This window comes from Gossypium hirsutum, chromosome D10, assembly GCF_007990345.1.
Source record: "Gossypium hirsutum isolate 1008001.06 chromosome D10, Gossypium_hirsutum_v2.1, whole genome shotgun sequence".
Classification (NCBI taxonomy): domain Eukaryota; kingdom Viridiplantae; phylum Streptophyta; class Magnoliopsida; order Malvales; family Malvaceae; genus Gossypium; species Gossypium hirsutum.
The window spans coordinates 7474394-7495200 of NC_053446.1; the positions used below are offsets into that span (position 1 = coordinate 7474394).

General features: G+C 35.3%; 1 protein-coding gene and 1 non-coding gene across 2 annotated transcripts; both read left to right on the forward strand.

Moving 5' to 3' along the window:
* Positions 1–2622: 2622 nt before the first annotated feature.
* Positions 2623–19588, forward strand: LOC121222013 (protein MAINTENANCE OF MERISTEMS-like). Its single transcript, XM_041101895.1, has 3 exons — positions 2623–2695; positions 18898–18959; positions 19073–19588. The coding sequence occupies exons 1-3, from the start codon at positions 2623–2625 to the stop codon at positions 19586–19588; spliced, it is 651 nt and encodes a 216-aa protein (XP_040957829.1).
* LOC121222787 (small nucleolar RNA R71) lies at positions 5622–5728 on the forward strand. The gene has a single exon (XR_005920158.1). It is a non-coding gene; the product is annotated as a small nucleolar RNA R71 (small nucleolar RNA).
* Positions 19589–20807: the final 1219 nt, after the last annotated feature.

Genomic DNA, 20807 nt, shown 5'->3' on the forward strand with positions numbered 1-20807 from the left:
TGAGTTATGGGTTAACATTAATGGGTGATTTAAGAAACGATGTGTTAGGCTCAACGGGGTTCACTAATGGTTAATTATGTAGGTAGGCTTTTTATGGGATAAGTGGGTTAAACTTAAGTGCCTTTATCATCTCAGTGTATCAAATCAAAAGGTGTGGTTTTGGCATGTATAATCGATGCAAGTTCTAGAATAACAAATCATAATGACACACTCATAACCAATAATAAAAGTGAACAAGAAAAATGTATACTCTAAAGGCTTAAAATCTCACAAAAATTTATGGTTTTTGATGTCAATCTTGCAAATCTCAAACTTCAAGATAGTACTTAAATTTAGAGAAACAACCTACAAATCTTAATCTCTAAAACATGGCCTATCATGATTGATTCTCTCATGTCTTCAAGTTTAAATCAACCAATTCACAATTATCTACAAATTAATTCAAAACACATCAATAAAAATCTCAAATCGATAAAAATTCTTTCTAATAGAAGTATGAGAAAATTACTTAAACAAAAGACATAATTCAAGGATTTTTTGATAATTATATAAATAACCTCTACACACTTAAGATGTACATTGTCCTTAATGTACAAACATAAATAATCACAGTATAGATAGAATATCATAAGAGAGGGAGAAAACTGAAACTAACCTAAATATTGGATGAAATTGCCAGAATGGTGAAAAGCGGAAGTGTAGACAAATCAAGATGTAGTGCATAATTCCGAGCAAACTAATAAGAAAATAAACACAAATAGTGAAGAAGATTAAGGGGATACTAACTCGAGTAAAAACAACCATAAAAATATATAAATATAGTTCAAAAATAAAAAACAAAATAATTCTAAGAAAATAAAAATAAACAGAAAATAAAAAATAAAAAATAATAAGAAAAGAAAAGAAAATAGACTCAATGGTCCTCATCATCAGAAACATCAACGTCGTGAGTTGTCGGAGCCGAGGAGGAGATATAGAGATGCTGACAGATTTATTGCAATATCACATTAATATTGTTAAACTTTTGAAAGCACTGCTGCTTGAAGTGAGTGAAACGCTCGGAGAGGCCCGTCAAAGTGACAGTAGAAAGAACAAGACGGTGACTCAAAGATGGAGGATGAAGTGAATCCTCGTGATGTAGTGGACATCATTAGTGAAGTCCTCTGGGTCATTTTAAGAGTCAGAATGAAGTAAACAATACTGAAGAGGATTAACTCCACGAAGCCGCTCCATCATCCTCATATGGATCATGGTCGAGATTCCCTGTAGGGATATTTAGCTGACGAGAGTAAGTGTAGAGGATTGCTCCAGTGTATCGAGGAGACCGAAGTGTCAAGCGAGTCGAGTCACGTAAGAACCTAAACAGATAGAGATCTTTCTGTGGCGATCTGTCTAATAGCGGAAAGATAATGCGATGAAATAGGCCAAATCAAATATATGTCCGGTGGCCATGCTCCATAAAAAGTATGATCGGTAGTACTGACGAAGCCAGTGCTCTCTCTCATACTGGTCAAAGTATGAGCTTAACAGGGCATGAACGTACCGCAAAGTCGGAGGGAGAGAAGTAGCCTTCAAGCGGCTCGCGTCATAAGGTATGGTACTCACCGTAAGATCTACCCAACAATAAGAAAGTGACTAGTGGATGTGTCGATGTAAGCGGAGGAAGTTCTCCGCACTCATAAACTCCTCGGTATATAAGCCCAAAATAATGTCAAACTCAGGGACACTCATATGGTGTACTAGGCCACCGAATCTGAAAGTGATGGCGCCCTACTTGTTATGCGATGACATTGCATGCTGAAGATGAAATGTCAAGCAAAACTCCAAAGTCAGCTCCATGTAGGTGGATTCGACGATCGAGAAGAACTGATCCCATTGGGTTGTGGTAAGAAAAGCCCAAACAAGGTCAGCGAGGTGGACCTACTCCAAAGCGGCCCAATCTATACATTGGCCCAAATCGAGCGGTCGCATTTGAAGGAGCTGGAATAAGTCCTCTTGAGGGCCCACTGAAAATCAGAGAAAATGGTGTCGAGCCTCCGCTGAGGCGCTCGAGGAGGAGGTCGCGCCAGGGGTCTTTCGCTTTTTCGAAGCGGGAATAACAACCTTAGCCTTGCTACACGTGTTCGTCATGGTGTACCTGAAATAAAGCAATACATTAAATAGATGACCATCACCATAATAGATGCAAGCTAATAGGGAATAAAAATTAAAGTGAAGCTCAACAGTGGTACTAATAAATAAATTGACTTTGATCATAATAAAACGAATAAGTAAAATGCTAATACCAAACAAAAACATAGTACGAAAAAGAAAATAAATCTAGTAATGAACAATAATAAAATTGAAGAAACAAAAATAGTAGAACGTAAAAGAACAAGAAAAATCATAACAAATGGAAAAAAGGAAAAATAAAATCAACTAAATAAATAAAAGTAGAATATGACTTAATGCAAAAAGAACTGATAAGAATAAGTTAGAACGACCAACCTAAAATAAACTAAAACAAATAAACTAAATAATAAAGATTAAAGAATTAAATAAATAAACAAAGAAAAAGGAAAGGCAAAAGGGGTGACCAACGGTGTGAAGGTCGGAGCAAACGGCGGCGGTGAGCATTGGTCAATGGTGCGAGGGTGGGTTGCGGTTGGAAAGGGAGGAGAGGCTGGCGGGTATGAAGGGCGTGCTGGGCGACGAGGTGGGGTGAGAGGGCTGTAGGGTCGTGTGGCTTGCAGAAGACAAGGAAGAAGGAGGGGGCGGTGTGGTTGGTTGTGCGACTGGGTAGGAAGATGAAGAAAAGGGAGAAGAGAGATGAAATCAGGCTACGATGGCTGGAGGTGTGGAAGGTAGGGGTGCGGCGGCGTTTAAGGTTGTTGTTGAAATTGGAGAATGAGACACTGTAGAACTTAAGGTTTGGGGCTAAAAAGGGGGACATAGTCATGCAAAAGCCCGTGTTGGGCCACACGGCTGTGTCACACGCCCGTGTGGCTCTCCTTAGCCCGTGTATGTTTAAAATACCAATTCAGTCTTCACACGGCCTCAGACACTCCCGTGTGTCTAAGTCGTATGGCACACACGACCGTGTTACATGGTTGTGTGAAACCTCCTTCGCTTTTTCCACGCTCGTGTGATAGCCCACACACCTATGTGCCTCGATCGTGTCTTGCACACGATCGTGGGCCTTGCCCATGTAACTCTCTAACTTGATTTAAAAATGAAAAAAATTAGCTCCAGGTTTCACATGGCTGTGTCACACACTCGTGTGATTATTTTAGGTCGTGTTTCTGTCGATTTTTGGAAAAATTAAGTCCCAAGATTCACACGGCTAAGGACACGCCCGTGTGTCCAGGCCGTGTGGGTCACATGACCATGTCGCTAGGCCATGTAACTCACTGTCGATTTTATTAAAATTTTAAAACTAAGTCTTAAGATCCACATGGCCAAGGACATGCTCGTGTGTCTAGGCCATGTGAGTTAAAAACACACATTTATTTATTTATTTTGAAAATTAATTAATTTTAAAAACACCATGGAATAAAATTAAGAAAATTAATAGTGTTAACACTCGGGTTACCTTCCGAGAAGCGCTTATTTAAAGTTTAGCTCTACTTACCTTGTATTCGCATGGTCACGGTGGTTCACGGAGTTGAAACTCCTATTTCGCACTGTCAATTCTATTATCAAAATAAGGTTTGAGTCGAGTAATATTTACCTTAAAAGTGTCGAACTTAGAATGAGTTACCTCGACTGTACCGTATAGGAAGACATTCAGTACTGTAAAAGGAGTTGCTCTGTTTGCATTAAGCTCTGAAATGAATATTCGAGGATCTATTTTTATCTAGCAGTACCTTGTCCCCAACCTTAATTTGGTTTGTTTCATCCACATGCTCATCATTGTGTAGCTTTGGTTTTGCATCGTGTATTCTCAGTTTCTCCTTGACATGTGTCCGCCATTCGTCTAGTTCATCGATCTATAGTATTCGCTCTTCATGAGTCGTTCTGTTTTTATCACATAGACTGGAACGTGGCTCTATCACATTTTTCAGAGGGGTTTCCTACAAAGAAGTTTGAGCCACAATGTTACTCATATTAATAGAACTCATATAATCATCTCGATTACTAGATGTCTTAACAGAATCACGAGCTTGGAGTGTAATCATGTCATTACCTACACGAAGTATTAATTCACTTGTACCAACATCAATAATGGTTATAGCAGTTACTAAAAAGGGCCGACCTAGAATCAGAGGTACATCACTATCCTCATCCATGTCTAAAATAACGAAATCAACTGGGATTATGAACTTATCAATTTTCACAAGTACGTCTTCAGTAATACCCCTAGGAAATCTAATGGTTCTATCTACTAATTGAATACTCATCCTAGTTTGTTTGGGTTTCCCTAGACCTAGTTGCTTAAACATCTTATAGTGCATGACATTAATACTAGCCCCTAAATTAGCCAAAGCATTATTAACATTTAAACTACAAATTAAACAAGGAATAGTAAAACTCCCTGGATCTTTCAATTTGTTAGGTAGTTTATTTTACAAAATAGCTGAGCACACTGCACTTAGCTCCACATATGATGAATCATCTAACTTCCGTTTGTTTGCCAAAAGCTTCTTTGAAAATTTAACGGAATTGGGCCTCTGCGAAAGAGCTTCAATAAACGGTAAGCTAATATGAAACTTTTTCAAAAGTTTAAGAAATTTACCAAATTGTTCATTAGTGTGGTCTTTCTTCGTCGCCTTAGGATATGGCACATGAGGTTTATATTCCTTAGCAACTGATTTTTGCTTATTTTGGCTTACCTCAACCTTACCTTTACTTACTGCACTTTCTTGCCTTGGTTCTAGTTTAGATTCAACTAACCCTTCTTCATCTCGCACAGTAATTGCATGACGTTGCTCCTTTGGGTTAGTTTCGGTATTACTAGGCAAGCTACCTTGTGGCCTTTTTGAGATTAGCTTAGCAAGCTGACCTATTTGGTTCTCGAGCCCTTGGATCGACATTTTTTTATTTTTAAATGTTGTCTCAGTGTTTTGGAAGTGGGTTTCTAACACTGAGATAAAATTCGTCAACATCTACTCAAGGTTCGGCTTCTTCTATTGTTGGTAAGGTTGTTGAAAGTTTGGAGGAGGTTGTGGTCTCTGGTTTCCTTGACCACCCCAAGAGAAATTGGAATGGTTCCTCCAACCTGCACTATAAGTGTTACTATAAGGATTTTCTGAGGCCTAGAATTATTACACATATAGTTGATTTGTTCGTTCTTTGTGATAGGACTGTACATTCTGGATTGTTCATCCCTCATCCATTCGTATCGCACTGTATCACCAGATGTACCTACGTTGAAACATATGAACCATTAATTTTTTTTATTTAATTATTCCACCTGATTTGATAACAATGTGGCTGCATCTAGATTGAAAACACCAGCTGCTTTATTAGGCTTCATCCTCATGACTTGCCACTGATAATTATTCAGTGACATCTCTTCTATAAACTCATAAGTCGCTTCCGGTGTTTTATTATTCAATATACCACCGGCTGCTGCGTCAATCAACTGTCTAGTTGAAGGGTTTAAATCGTTGTAGAAAGTTTGAACCTGTAGCCATAAAGGTAACCCATAGTGAGGGCACCTTCTCAATAAATCCTTATACCTCTCCCATGCATTATATAGGGTCTCTAAATCGATCTGAACGAAGGAAGAGATATCATTCCTCAACTTAGCTGTCTTAGCTAGTGAGAAGTACTTTAGTAAAAATTTCTCGGTCATTTGATCCCATGTAGTGATAAAACCTCGTGGTAAGGAGTTCAACCACTATTTAGCTTTATTTCTCAACGAGAAGGGAAACAACTGTAGGCGAATGGCGTCGTCAGAAACGCCATTTATCTTGAAAGTATCACAGTCTTCCAGAAAGTTAGCCAAATGAGTATTTGGATCCTCGTCTTGCAAACCATCAAACTGAACAAATTGTTGTATCATCTAAATAGTGTTCGGCTTCAGTTCAAAATTATTCACAACAATGGTGGGTCTCACAATACTCGATTCAACCTCAATTAGAGTGGGCTTGGCATAATCGTACATAGTACGAGCGGCAGGATCTGGCTTTGCATCAACTACAGGAGGTAGCTGATTATTCCGATTATCACCCATCTCCTCCGTAATAACAACGTCTTATTACTCATCTACTATACTTTGTCGACTCTACCTTGCTTCTCTACGATTTCTGTGAGCTGTACTTTCAATTTCATTATAAAAAAGTAATGGTCCTGGCGGGTTTCTTCTAGTCATAAACTAAAGGAGCCTGCCATAAGCAAATAAAAGAAAAATTAGAAAACAAAAATTAAACTAAAAACAAAAATAAAATGCGGTAAAAATAAATGGCTAAATTAATAAAAATCAAGTATTCCTAATATTTTAGTCTCCGGCGATGGTGCCAAAACTTGATTGTCACTATACTAATTATAAATACGACTAAGGCAAGCGCACCTATCGAACAATAGTATAGTTACGGTGAGTAAGGAATATCATATCCACGAGGACTAAAAGTACTAGTAATTACTATTTTTCTATTATTTAGCCGACAAATTGGAGTGATTATTTTTAATCTAAAATTATTAAACTAATTTAACTAAGAACGCAACAGAGAATAAAATAGGAAAATAACCGAAAATACCAATGAGAGAGACAATACCTAGGAAAAAATCCACCTATACTTCACTTATTATTATGAATCTGAATTAAATGATTTATTCACTTGTGCCTTGATCCGTAGAAATCCCTAAATTATGTTAATATCTCTTTTGAGAGTAAGAACAACTGACTCTAGGTTGATTAATTGAAATCTCTTTCTAATTAAAACCCCTATTGTCGCATTAACTCGATTTATAGATTCCCTTATTAGATTTGACTCTAATCTAGTAGATTTATATCATCCTATTTCTAAGATTACATGTAATTCCACTCAATTATGCTAGATCTACTCTTAAACAGAGACTTTTGCTCCACTGAAATAAGCACATTAAACAAGAATTAATATTCTTAGATTATTAGAACATGAAATAAGCATACATAATTGAGAACAAGAATCAAGTATTTATCATGTAAATCAGAAATCAAATAATAAGATTCATCATAGGTTTCATCTTTCTTAGGTACCTAGGGAATTTAGTTCGTAATCCTAAATAGAAACATCTCAAAGTTAAGATAACAACAAGACATAAAGAAACCCAAATAAGCTTCTAAAGTAATTAAATGGAGATCTTCAATCTTGAAGGAGAACCTCTTTCAAGATGATTTCGATGGCGTTCTTCGAGTCTTTTCTTCAATCTTCTCTATGTGTCCCCTTAAGTCCTCTTCTAATTGTTATTTATAGACTTTAGAATGCTCAGAAAGCCTAAAAATTGGGCTTTTCTGTGCAGAAGGGAGGCAGGGTGCGTTATCGACATGGGTAGCACATGGGCGTGTGGCCAGCCCGTGTGGGAATGCCCAAGCCGTATGGTTCCTGAAAACAACTCTGTTTATTCGATTTTGGTTTGTTTTTTACTCATTTCATTCCCAAGTGCTCTTTTAAGTATAAAAACATGAATTTAAAGGATTAGGAGCATCAAATTCACTAATTTACACAATTAATCATCCAAAAACGCATTAAGAATGAGATTAAAATATGATACTTTTATAGCTTATCATCATACTTCAATATATATCAAATAATATCATTTTCATATAACTCTGGTATACACAGGTAATAATTCACTTTGAACTCATGTTACTTTATATCAGAACTTTGCCAGTTGAATTATTTAAAATATCGATGGATACACGGGTAGTACACATGAAGTGTGCAAAACTGTAATCCGTCAATTCTTATAACATCCGTCAATTCATATTTAGGAATGCTCATGTAAGCATATAAACGAGTAGCTCTTTCGAGCTGTAATCGAGAAGCTCATACGAGCCAATATTGAGAAGCTCCGGAGAGCCATATATCGGGAAGCTCATGAAAGAGCCTTTAATCGAGAAGCTCCGGAAAGTCATATATCGGGACGCTCATAAGAGCTGCGGTGTGTCCACAACATATGTAGGATTACAACCAATCGAGATGCTCGTAAGAGCTATTGACGGGAAGCTCGTGAGAGCCATGTATCAGGTAGATCAAGAGAGCAAATATCGGGATGCTCATGAGAGCTAATAACGGGACGCTCTTGGGAGCTGTGGTATGTCCGCAACACATGCAGGACCACAACCAATTCTAGAACCCTGTATTCCATCGAATTTTATTTGTTCAAACAGGACTTAGTACTTGTCAGACATTGTCGGATATGTGATTGATTTTCATACATGAAAGTTACACAATTCACATAAATAACATTCAATTCAAAGATATAAATATACAATTTAATTACACGAACTTACCTTGACAATTGTACGTTGATTTGTTGTTTACTAATCCAATACTTTTACTTTTTCACGATCTAACTTCGTATTTGATCTATCCGGATCTATACGAATGAATTTACCATCAATTAATATTCAATTCAATCCAATTCACATCTTTGGAAAAATTACCATTTTGCCACTATACTTTTAATTAATTACGATTTTCGTCCCTAGGCTTGAAAAATGAAATTCATGCAATTTAATCCTTATTCCAAGCCTAGCCGATTTTTTTACATGTAACAATAACAACCCATGTATTTCATAAAATTTAGAATTTTTCCATTACTTTTCCATCTTTACAATTTAGTCCCTAAATCAAAATTTCATCAAAATTCTCTTTACAAAAGTTGTTTATCCATCAAGAATCTTTCAATTTCTACCATAAAACTTCATAATTCATGCATACTCATCCATGGAAAAACTTTAATACTTTAATAACTTTGCAAATTAAACTATTATGATCTCGAAAACATAAAAATCATTAAAAACGGAACAAAGATACTTACCCAATTAAGCCAAATAAGCTTGTTTGAAATTAGGCTTTCATGGCTAGGGTTTTCATCTTTTTAATTTAGGAAAGATGATGAAAATGATGATATTTTGTTATTTAATTAATTTATCATCTTTTATTTATTTCACTTTCCAATTTAGTCCTTTTCTTTAACGAATTTTCCGATGATGAAACATCATACTTATCTACTAACTCCTTTAAATGGTCTATTTGCCATATAAGGACCTCCAATTTTGAATTCCATAGCTATTTGATCCCTTTAGCTACAAGAATTCAACTTTTGCACTTTATGCAATTTGGTCCTTTTCATCAAATTAAACATGTAATCGGTAAAATTTTCTTAACGAAATTCTCATACGATATTTCTATCATAATGCAAACCATGAAATAATATAAAAATAATTTTTCTTCCGGACTCGAATTTGTGGTCCTGAAACCACTATTTTGATTTTATTGAAAACTGGCTGTTACAGAATGAATATTATTTATTAATTATATATTTCTAGTTCGTAATCATTAAATAGGAAAAATATTTAAAATATTAATTTACTATAATTTAATTAATACAAACTTGAAAATTTTAATTGCAAACTACATGTAGTAAATGTAATGTTATACGCCCTTAAAATTGATTGTTCGATGGTGTTGTCCTAGGGTTAAATCGTTGTGGTGCCCAGCGTTGAAGTTAAGTGTGCTTACGACGGTCGTTGTTACCCTTAGACAGAATATCGTTCGCAACATCCATCGGCGAGCCTTGGGGTGTGCTAAACATACTCGAGAAATCATATGACCCAAAGGTTTGCCTAAAAAGGGTTGAGTACTAAGGTTGTAACGGGCTGATGGTATCAAACATTATCGATGATCTCGGATCTGGATGATTAGAACTAGAATTGGGAATCTCCGACTGATATGAGTAGCCTGACAAGCCAGGAAAATAATTATTGACCCCCAAGTCCGAATGATAAGAACTAACCCTAGATTGTGAATAAGACCGCTCGGGTTCGAATGCAAAAGGCGGATGTGGAAGGCAGTGCGAGAGGTGCCCTAATCGTTGCATGTATGAAGGGACTAGCATCATTCATCCACCAAATAAAAAAGGTTTCCCACATGCCATGTACTAGCGTTGGTACTTCTCTAAGGGTTGCAAATCAAATACATAATCCATCCGAGGTCTCCACCCCATCAGATCATTCCACAACATAAGATATTATTCATGCTCTTTTTTTAATTAAGTGTACAACCTCTAAACTCCGTGGAACATCTGGAATATGTTGGACGCACTCGAATTGTCGTAGTACTCGATCCCTATTATATTACTTAACTGTTGAGAAATTCAGTAGGGGTGCATTAATGCACCACAAGTGTGAGTGGATGTGAGCAAATGGGAGAATAATAGTCACAAAGTCTAGGAAGGAATACAACATCCAAATGAACTACACAATTAATATTATTGTTATAGTAGCACAAGTCAAATAACATAAACAAAGTAATTACATGTAATGAATATTAGTAAAAATTACCCCCTCCTCGGCATGTGTCTCAATCATCTGTCGGCAAATCGGAAGCATATATAATCTCTCGATACTCGGAGAAGAACTCCATCTATGAAAAAGTAAACTTGTTAGAACAAATTTTCATAAAAAAGGTAAAATTCTTATTATAATGGTTAAATTTTATCACATATTCACGAGTGAAGACATATGTTTGGTGAGTAACTGATGTCAAAAATGGCATCCTATAAAGCGCCTAGGACTGCAGTAATACCAAACACCTGCCTATGTCCACGACACGACACTTTGTCATCTGAAAAAGCTCATGAGATAATGTAGCTGTAAAAAATAAATGTTGGTAATGACAATATATCGTAAAGAAAATAGAAATAGAAAAATAAAGAATACAAAGATTTTACGTGAAAACCCTTTCGGGAAAAAACCACGGGCAGAGGAGAAGAAAATTCACTATGTCGAATTTGAATCAATTACAAGAGAAATAAACTATGTCTATTTATAGGCTTGTAAAACCTTATTCTAATAGGAGTGAAACTCCTTATTCTAATCAATATCAAATAGATGGAGTAATAAAGTTTTTTTTAAAAAAAATTATTCTAAAATAAAATAAAAGAACTATAATTCTATAGGGATTTTACTTTTTTATTTTATTTTACCCCTGTATTTGATTTAAATAAGGATTCGAGTCACTTAATTCTAACAATCTCCACCTTGACACGAATTCTTAACGAATAAGTTCTTCATCTCGAACTCTTAACGAACAAGTTCTCCACCTCTTCCATAAAACCCCTTAAGGGTTAACTTCAACAATGAACACCAACCAAGTCTAAGCAATGCTCAAACTTGGTTATAGAAAGTGACTTAGTCATCATATCTGCAGGATTTTCATGATTACTAATTTTGCTCACAACAATATCACCACGAGCAATAATATCACGAACAAAATGATACCGAACATCAATGTGTTTTGTTCTCTCATGAAATATTTGATCTTTTGTAAGGAAGATGGCACTCTGACTATCAAAAAATACTATATTAATTTGAAGGTCTTCATTGAGTTCACCAAAGAGTCCTTTCAATCAAATAGCTTCTTTACAAGCCTCAATAATCGCCATGTACTCAGCTTCAGTGGTAGACAAAGCAACTGTAGTTTGCAAAGCTGCTTTCCAACTGATTGCACAACCTCCGATTGTAAAGACATAACCTGTGAGAGATCTTCTTCTATCGAGGTCTCCAGTAAAATCAGCATCAACATACCCAATGACTCCACCTCTAGTTTTTCCAAACTATAAGCAAACATCGGTAGTACCTCGTAAGTATCTTAAAACCCACTGAACTAATTTCTAATGTTCTTTACCGTGATTTACCATGTATCTGCTAACTGCACTAATTGCATATGATAAATCTGGACGTGAACAAACCATGGCATACATGAGAGATCCCACTGTACTAGAGTATGGGACATGTGACATGTACTCAATCCCATCATCTAATTGTGGTGATAAAGCCGATGAAAGTCTGAAATGGGCTGCAAAAGGAGTACTAACAGGCTTAGCATTCTGCATATTGAATCTGCAAATAACTTTCTCAATGTACCCCTTCTAACTTAGGTACAATTTATTTGCTTTTCTATCTCTGAGAATCCCCATACCAAGTATCTTCTTTGCTGGTCCCAAATCTTTCATCTCAAATTCTTCACTTAGTTGGGCTTTGACCTTTCTTATCTCTCTTTTATCTTTCGCTGCTATCAACATGTCATTAACATAAAGGAGTAGATACACAAAAGAACCATCACTATTTTTCTTAAAGTAAACACAACTGTCAAAGCTACTTATTTTAAAATCATGAGAAGTCATAAAGGAATCAAACCTCTTATACCACTGTCTTGGTGACTATTTCAAACCGTAAAGTGACTTTTTCAACAAGCAAACATAGTCCTCTTTTTCTAAGACTGTAAAACCCTCTGGTTCAACAAGTATGTAAATATCCTCCTCAAGTTTTCCATGCAAAAATACAGTTTTTACATCTAACTGCTCGAGCTCCAAATCATGCATGGCCATAATACCAAGCAAAGCTCGAATAGAACTATACTTCACAACTGGAGACAACACATCTGTGAAGTCCACTCCTGGAATTTGATTGTAACCCTTTGCAACAAGCCTTGCTTTATATTTGGGTTCTTCAACTCTTAGAGTCCCATTTTTCTTCTTAAACACCCATTTACAACGAATAACCTTTTTACCTGTAGAAAGTTTCACAAGATCCCATGTTTTATTTTTGTGGAGTGATTCTATCTCCTCTTGCATAGCAAACATCCACTTTTCTGAGTCTTCACAACTAACCACCTCAGAATAATTAGATGGCTCTTGGTTTGCATCTATATCTTCAGCCACATTTAAAGCATAAGCAACTAGTTCAACCTCAGCATACTTCTTTGGAGGTTTAATTTCTCTTCTAGTTCTATTTTTGGCGATAGAGTATTGTGGTGAAGAAGCAACTCTATTTTAAATTTTTGTACTGGCTTTAGTAATCGACTCTGTTGTAGATTCTGTATTAATCTGATGCTCCACCTGCTTTTGATTTTCTTTATTGGAAGAGTCTTTAAAAGATAAGTTAGGTAGCATAACAGTTTCATCAAAAACAACATCTCTACTAATCACAACTTTTCTAGTTTCAGGACACCATAACTTATACCCTTTTACACTAACTTTATAACCAAGAAAAACACATTTAATGGATCTCGGTTCCAATTTCCATTATCAACATAAGCATATACAGGACAACCAAAAATCTTCAAATCAGAATAGTCAGCAAGATTACCAGATCATACCTCTTGTGGAGTCTTTTTCTCAATGGCAACGGATGGAGATCGGTTGATCAAAAAACATGTAGTAGAGGCTACTTCGGCCCAAAAAAGGCTTTGGTAAGTTGACATTTGACAACATACATCAAACTTTCTCCATGATCGTTCTGTTCATTCGTTCTACAACACCGTTTTACTGTGGAGTATGATGAACTGTCAGGTGTCTCACGATCCCTTCTGACTTGCACAGAACTCTAAGCCATTGTCTGTACGGAGGTATTTTATTTGTTTTCCTGTCTATTTTTCAATCGTGGTTTTCCAAGACTTAAATGCAGAAACACATTGCTTTTCTGCTTTAGGAAGAATGCGCACATTTTTCTGGAAAAATCATCAATAAAAGTTAGCATATAATTAGCTCCACCTCTCGAAGGTACTCTGGATGGCCCCCACAGATCAGAATGAATATACTCCAACGTTTCCTTCGTGTTATGGATTTCTCTGGTGAATCGAACTCTCTTTTGCTTCCCAAAAACGCAGTGCTCACAGAACTTCAGTTTGCAAATTTCTTGCCTATCAAGAAGTCCTTTTTTGCTCAATTTTGTCATGCCATTCTCACTTATATGCCTTAGGCGCATATGCCAAAGTTTAGTAATATCATCATCTGACAAGGAAGAGGATGCGACAGTTGCATCACCAGTAATAGTAGAACCGTACAAAACATATAACTTGGAAGTCTTTCTCTGCCTTTTCATCACAACGAGGGAACCTTTAGAAATCTTCAAAACAACACTTTCAACTGTGTATTTGTACCCTTTTAAATCAAGAGTACTCAATGAAATTAAATTTCTCTTCAATTTTGGAACATGTTGTACGATACTAAGTGTTCTGACAACTTCATCAAACATCTTAACTTTAATTGTTCCAACACCTATAATTCTACATGAAGCATTATTTCCCATTAAAACAATACCTTCAGACACTGTTTCATAAGTTGTAAACCAATCCCGATTGGGACTCATGTGGAAGGTGTAACCCGAATCAAGGATCCACTCCTCGCTCGCTTTAGAATTGTTAACAAAAGCGACTAGAAGTTCACCATCGTTGTTGTCTTCTACAACATCAGCTTTATAGAAAATTTTTAGTTGTTTTCTATTTTGATTCGCAGCCTCCCTTTTGATCTTATTTTGTAGCTTATAGCACTCAGATTTAATGTGTCCTTTCTTCTTGCAGAAGTTACAAGTTTTACCCCTGTTTGAAGACTTCGATCTACCCTTAGATTTATTGTGAGGATTTTGTTCCTGTGTCATTCCATGATCATCATCAGTATTTTGATCTTGTCTCCCACGAACAATAAGACCCTCACCCTGAGAGTCGGTTTTAACCACAAGATGCTTCATCTTATCATACAAGGTTAAAGAATCATAAACCTCATCAATTGTAAGAGACTCGCAGTTATATAAAATCGTATCTCTAAAGGTTGAATAAGACGGGGGCAACGAACAAAGTAGAACCAACCCTAGATCTTCCTTATCATACTGAACCTCCATGGCCTCCAAGTTTGAAAGAATTTCTTTAAACACTATTAAGTGTTCGTGCACAGATGCACCTTCTTCCAAACGATGAACATAAAGACGCTGCTTTATATACAGCTTGCTAGTTAGAGTTTTCGACATACATATTTGTTCCAACCTCTTCCATAATTTAGCGACGGTCTTCTCATTCATCACATCTTGCAAAATTTCATTAGACAAATGCAGATGTAACTGTGTTAACGCCTTTCGATCCTTGTGCTTCTTCTCTTCCTCCGTCAATGTTGAAGGTATCTTATCTACCCTTAGTAGGGCTTCCTCTAAGTCCATCTGTATAAGAACTGCCTGCATCTTTATCTGCCACAACGCAAATCTGGTGTTGCGATCCAACAACGAAATTTCATACTTCAAATACATCATTATCATGATTGAGATGAACAACCCGAAAGCTTTGATACCAATTTGTAAAAAATAAATGTCAGTAATGACAATATATCTTAAAGAAAATAGAAATAGAAAAATAAAGAACATAGAGATTTTACGTGAAAACCCTTTCGAGAAAAAATCACGGGCAGAGGAGAAAAAAATTCACTATGTCGAATTCGAATTAATTATAAGAGAAATAGACTATGTCTATTTATAACCTTGTAAAACCTTATTCTAATAGGAGTGAAACTCCTTATTCTAATCAATATAAAATAGATGGAGTTTAATAAGGTTTTTAAAAAAAACTTATTCTAAAATAAAATAAAAGAACTATAATTCTATAGGGATTTTACTTTTATTTTATTTTACCACTGTATTTGATTTAAATAAGGATTCGAGTCACTTAATTCTAATAGTAGGTAATACTGTTAAACCCTAATTGTACGAACGGACAGCGCATAAATCAGTAACAGCGGCAAGTACATCAAGTGAACCTTAATGTTATTTGCACATGGCATGAGTACACCCCCTATCATATGCATTATATATGCTCATGTGAACACATCACCTCTCGCCCAGTGGTAATACTTGTTAAATACTTGAAATTCGCCTTCAACCATGAAAATATCAAAGTCGTTAATTTATCACCACCATCATCAGATGAGCATCCTAGTAAGCTATAGCAAAGGGTCGTCGAATTGGACACTATACTAACACCTATGACTACAATGTCGTCGATTGGGAGCCCGAGTTGTAGTGCAACATCTTCTAGAGTGATGGTGCACTCCCCACACAACAAATGAAATGTGTGGGGCTTTAAGCACCACCGCTCGACCAAAGCAGAAATCAAGTCGTACTTCAAATCAAACATGTGGATCAATGCCACTGATTCAAATTTGGATGCCTCCAAGTATAACATAAGATGTTCATCCGACAGATAGCCCACACCGTTGACATAACTCCTCAATACGCGATACGAACCTTAACCATATTAAATTACCACAATAGTTAGTACATCCCAATTAAATTACCATATTAGTTAGTATATCACAATTAAATAAAAAATAGTCAATATATACAAATTTTATCACCATCACATGAATCGTATTTGTTGTGTGATCATCTTTTGTAATAAAAAAACCCATTTGGATATCTACAATTTCAATAAAATAAAATAAAGTTTAAATATTTTCAATCATTACCAAAACATATAAATATAATACAAAAGCATGCAAATCAAATTAATAGAAAAATAATATTACAATAATATCATTACAAAAATACTAAAAAATTTGGTTCACAAAAAAAAAATATCATTAGAAAAATAAAATTTTTATTTTATTATACATACAAAAAATTCAACATGCGATCTCTAAATCTAATTCATTCAAATAACATTAAATAATAATTTTTCAACACAAAATATATAAAACATGTAAAAATATTGTTAAAAATCTCAAACATATTATAACTACATAAAAAGCCCTGAAATTAGAAAATAATTTCTAATATTAACTAACTAAAAAAACAAACAACTACATAATAATTAAAAATTAAAATTAAAAAACATCACATTTTTTACCATACCATTTCGGTATATAATAATTTTTTTATACTACTTAAGTAAATGATAAAAAAAATAAAACTCTTAAAAATTTCAACATAGTGAGACCATCTATTAAGTACATAAAAAATCAAAAAAATAATGTTTAAATGTCCCAACACCCTTTCTACAAAAAAAAAACTATCAAAAAAATATACTCAATGGAATCATATGTTATGTGCATTTAAAAAAAAACAATTTGCTTCTTTTCTTTCAAACACCTTGTCTACAAAATCAAAATCTCAATAAAATCAACACAATGGAACCATTTGTTAAATAAATGAAAAAAAAATCATAACCTATAAAACAGGGTATTTCACAAAATTATTATAAAAAATAAAAAATAACTAAAATATTATAACTTTTTTTATTTACCAAAATATTATAATTTTTTTATTTACCAAAATATACCAAAAAAAACAAAAAAAACCTACAAAAAGCCTGCACCGAATTGACAACACCCTGGTCAGGCCAAGGTGATTGGCGGGACCAAAGGTGCCAAAGCCATTGGCGGCACCAACCTTATAATAGGGCCGGTCGGTGGTTGGGGGCGGAGAAGGAGAGGGAAAGAAAGAAAGAAAGAAAGGAAGGAGAGGAAAGAAAGACAAAGAAGGAAAGAAAAGGAAAGGAGAAGAGTAAAAAAAAAGAAAGAAGAAGAAGAGGAAAGGAGAGGAAAAAAGAAAGAAAAAGAAGGAAAGAAAAGGAAAGGAGAAGAGGGAAAAAAAAGAAGAGGGAAGGAAGGAAAAAAAAGAAAAAAAAGGTAATTTTTATTATAAATTTAACTTTTTTGTAATATTTGTGTGTTAAAAATTTATGTTATGTAATGTACATTATACGTATTTTATTATTTTATTTAGCATATATATTTTATGAAATATATTTATAATGAAAAATTCATGGTATATACATTGTATGTTGATTAAGGATTTTTTTTTTATGAAATTTACTTAGAATGTTGAAATTAGTTGTTTTAGGAAAATAGTATTAAAAGTAAAATGATAAAGAAATATGTTTAAGAAAGCATAAAATACGAAAAGAAAAAATAGATATTGTATATTCACCGAGAAAATAATAAAATGCGAAAAAAATTGTATATGTAATAAATTTCAAACATAATGCATTGAAATAATGTAAAATTATAAAATTAAAAATTACGATATTTTTTAAAATAATAAAATACGGATAAAAAATACGAACAAATGGCCGAAGTAAGAGTATTAGTAAATTTTTTAAAAATTCAGAAATAATTAATACAAATTATTGAAACAAAATGTACTGAAATAATATAAAATAATAAAATACGAAAATAATATATTTTTATTGAAAGTAATAAAAATCGGGAAATAATACGAGCAAAGGGTAAGGAAAAGGGTTTTTTTTCGGGTTTTTTTACCAAAATATTACAACAAAAATAAAAAATACCAAAACATTATAATTTTTTTATTTACCAAAATAATAGAGGAAAAAAAAAGAGGGTGATGGAGGGGAATAAAAAGGCGGCACCAATGGAGAGGAATAAAAAGGCGGCACCAATATGTGGCTAATTGCCTTTTAAGCCCTCATTATTTATTATTTTCTTTTATTCCCGTTCAACACACTAAATTAATAAATTTTAAACATTATGCACTGAAATAATGTAAAATTATAAAAGACTAAGTTTATGATATTTTTTAAAATAATAAAATGCGGAGAAAAAAATACGAACAAATGGCGGAAGTAAGAGTGTATTATTAACTTTTTATAAAATTCAAAAATAATTAATACAAAATATTTCAAAGAAAATGTACTGAAATAATATAAAATAATAAAATATGAAAATAATATATTTTTATTGAAAGTAATAAAAATCTAGAAAATAATATGAGCAAAGGGCAGGGGTAAGGGTTATTTTCTTACACCAAATTAATTTAAATAACACACTAAATTAATAAATTTCAAACATTATGCACTGAAATAATGTAAAATTATAAAATTAGAAATTATGATATTTTTTAAAGGAATAAAATGCGGAGAAAAAAATACGAATAAATGGCTGAAGTAAGATTTTTGTAGTAACTTTTTTTTCAACTTGCAGGCATCGCAATGGCTCGATTGATTGGAAGTGATAGACACATATCTGATGCGGCTAATAACGCGGTATGATTTATTATTTGTTAATCACGAGTTCTATTTATTTGAAAAGGATATACGCAGTATATACAAATAAATCATGTTATCGCAATATTTTTTCTGTAATTTAACACTATCAGGACTCGTTCCGAGTATTAAGGGGCCGTGTGAGTGTTTTAAAGAAAGCTCCGAATGCACGATTGATGCCGTACTTGGAGCTAGCCAGATTTGGGTCAGTAGCATTGATCCGATCCTCTGACTTGCGCTTTGATTTATTATCTGCGCTAGTGGAGCGGTGGCGCTCGGAGACCCACACTTTTCATTTTCCATGCGGGGAGTGCACGGTGACCTTGGAGGATGTTACATTGCAGCTTGAGCTCCCAATTGACGGGAGTCCCATAGCGGGAGTATCTTCATTTACCGATCTGGCTGTACTTTGTTATCAACTCCTAGGAGACTCGCTAGGGGACGGCGAGTCATATTTTTCTGACATAAAATTTACATGGCTGAAAGCCAAAATTGGACAATTATCAGCGACTGCCACTGAAGGTGAGTTGATATGCGCTACTCGAGCGTACATCATGCATATGGTAGGGGCAGTACTCATGCCTGATGCAAACGACGACAATGTGCATATGATGTACTTGCCCTGTTAGCTGATTTGTCCACTGCTAGGTCGTATAGCTGAGGTTCCGCCGTTCTAGCAATGTTGTACCGGGAGCTTTGTCGGGCGACAAACCAGGATGTAACTGACATGGGTGGATGCCTAATACTGCTACAGTCCTGGGCGCTTTATCGGCTACCATTTTTGGCATTCGTTAGTCACCAACCGTATGTGTATCCACTGCCACTCAGGTGATAAAATATAAATTGTCATTATTTGTAGTCATAATATATTGACTAATGTTACCAACCCTAAACCCTATATTATTTTTTATAGGTGGAGTGTTCGTCCAGGCATCAGGAAGTCGTATGATGTCCCGATATACCGCCTCATGATTGAACAGTATGCCCGGGAAAGGGTAAGCTGCTATTCTAATATTCATGACATCTATTCTATTTCTATATCTTACTCACACGTTATGGCTCTAACCCGTTACAATGTTATTAATCATGCAGTTTATATGGATGCCATACTGTAGGTCGGAAATTACAAATGTTGTACCCTCGTCCGCATACGTTGATTCCCACATATGGTGCACTAACGCACCAATTATCAATTTCAACGTAGTCGAGTGGTATCACAGAGATCGGGTGTTACGACAGTTTGGCTGCATCCAACCTATCCTGGATCCGCCGTGCCAGGTGGGGGAAGTTCACGGCATGACTAAGAGAGGAAGATTTCAATTGGATTGGGGAATTAAGCACCGAAAATTTGTGGCACTGTGGAACGATTGATTGTGTCGAATACCTCAGATGGTTATGGCTACTGACCCGCAACCATCATTAGAGTATATACAATGGTATTATAGTTGCGGGAAACCATATATACTTGGAAGCCAGTCGACAGTAATTCCTCCGCACGTACAGCAACTTAGGGGATCGGACGCAGCGAGCCCGATGGATCCGGATCCGATGGCATATTATCCTCCGCAACCAGCAGAGCCCAAGCAGGAGCCCCAGCCAGATCCCGAACAATCACAGTCAAATGTGGATTCACATGGCTATCGTCCGGATTTGGCGGGCGGTGACTATTTTTCGAGCTTCACAGGGGGCGAATACGCCTACGAGTTTGAACTGTTTGGATCCTACCCGCCGCAGTACGGCATGCCCGGCCCGTCTGACTCGTATCCGTAGCATCATGGGATTCATTCCGGTTCAAGTTCGTCGGCGGCGAACGAGCCACAAGATTTTTCCTTTATGTTTGCCACACCC

Coding starts and splice junctions, on each gene's coding strand:
- LOC121222013 (XM_041101895.1), top strand. CDS start 2,623: ATGGTGCGAGGGTGGGTTGCGGTTGGAAAGGGAGGAGAGGCTGGCGGG. Junction 2,696..18,897: donor AGGGCGTGCTGGGCGACGAG/GTGGGGTGAGAG, acceptor TTCAACTTGCAG/GCATCGCAATGGCTCGATTG. Junction 18,960..19,072: donor CTGATGCGGCTAATAACGCG/GTATGATTTATT, acceptor TAACACTATCAG/GACTCGTTCCGAGTATTAAG.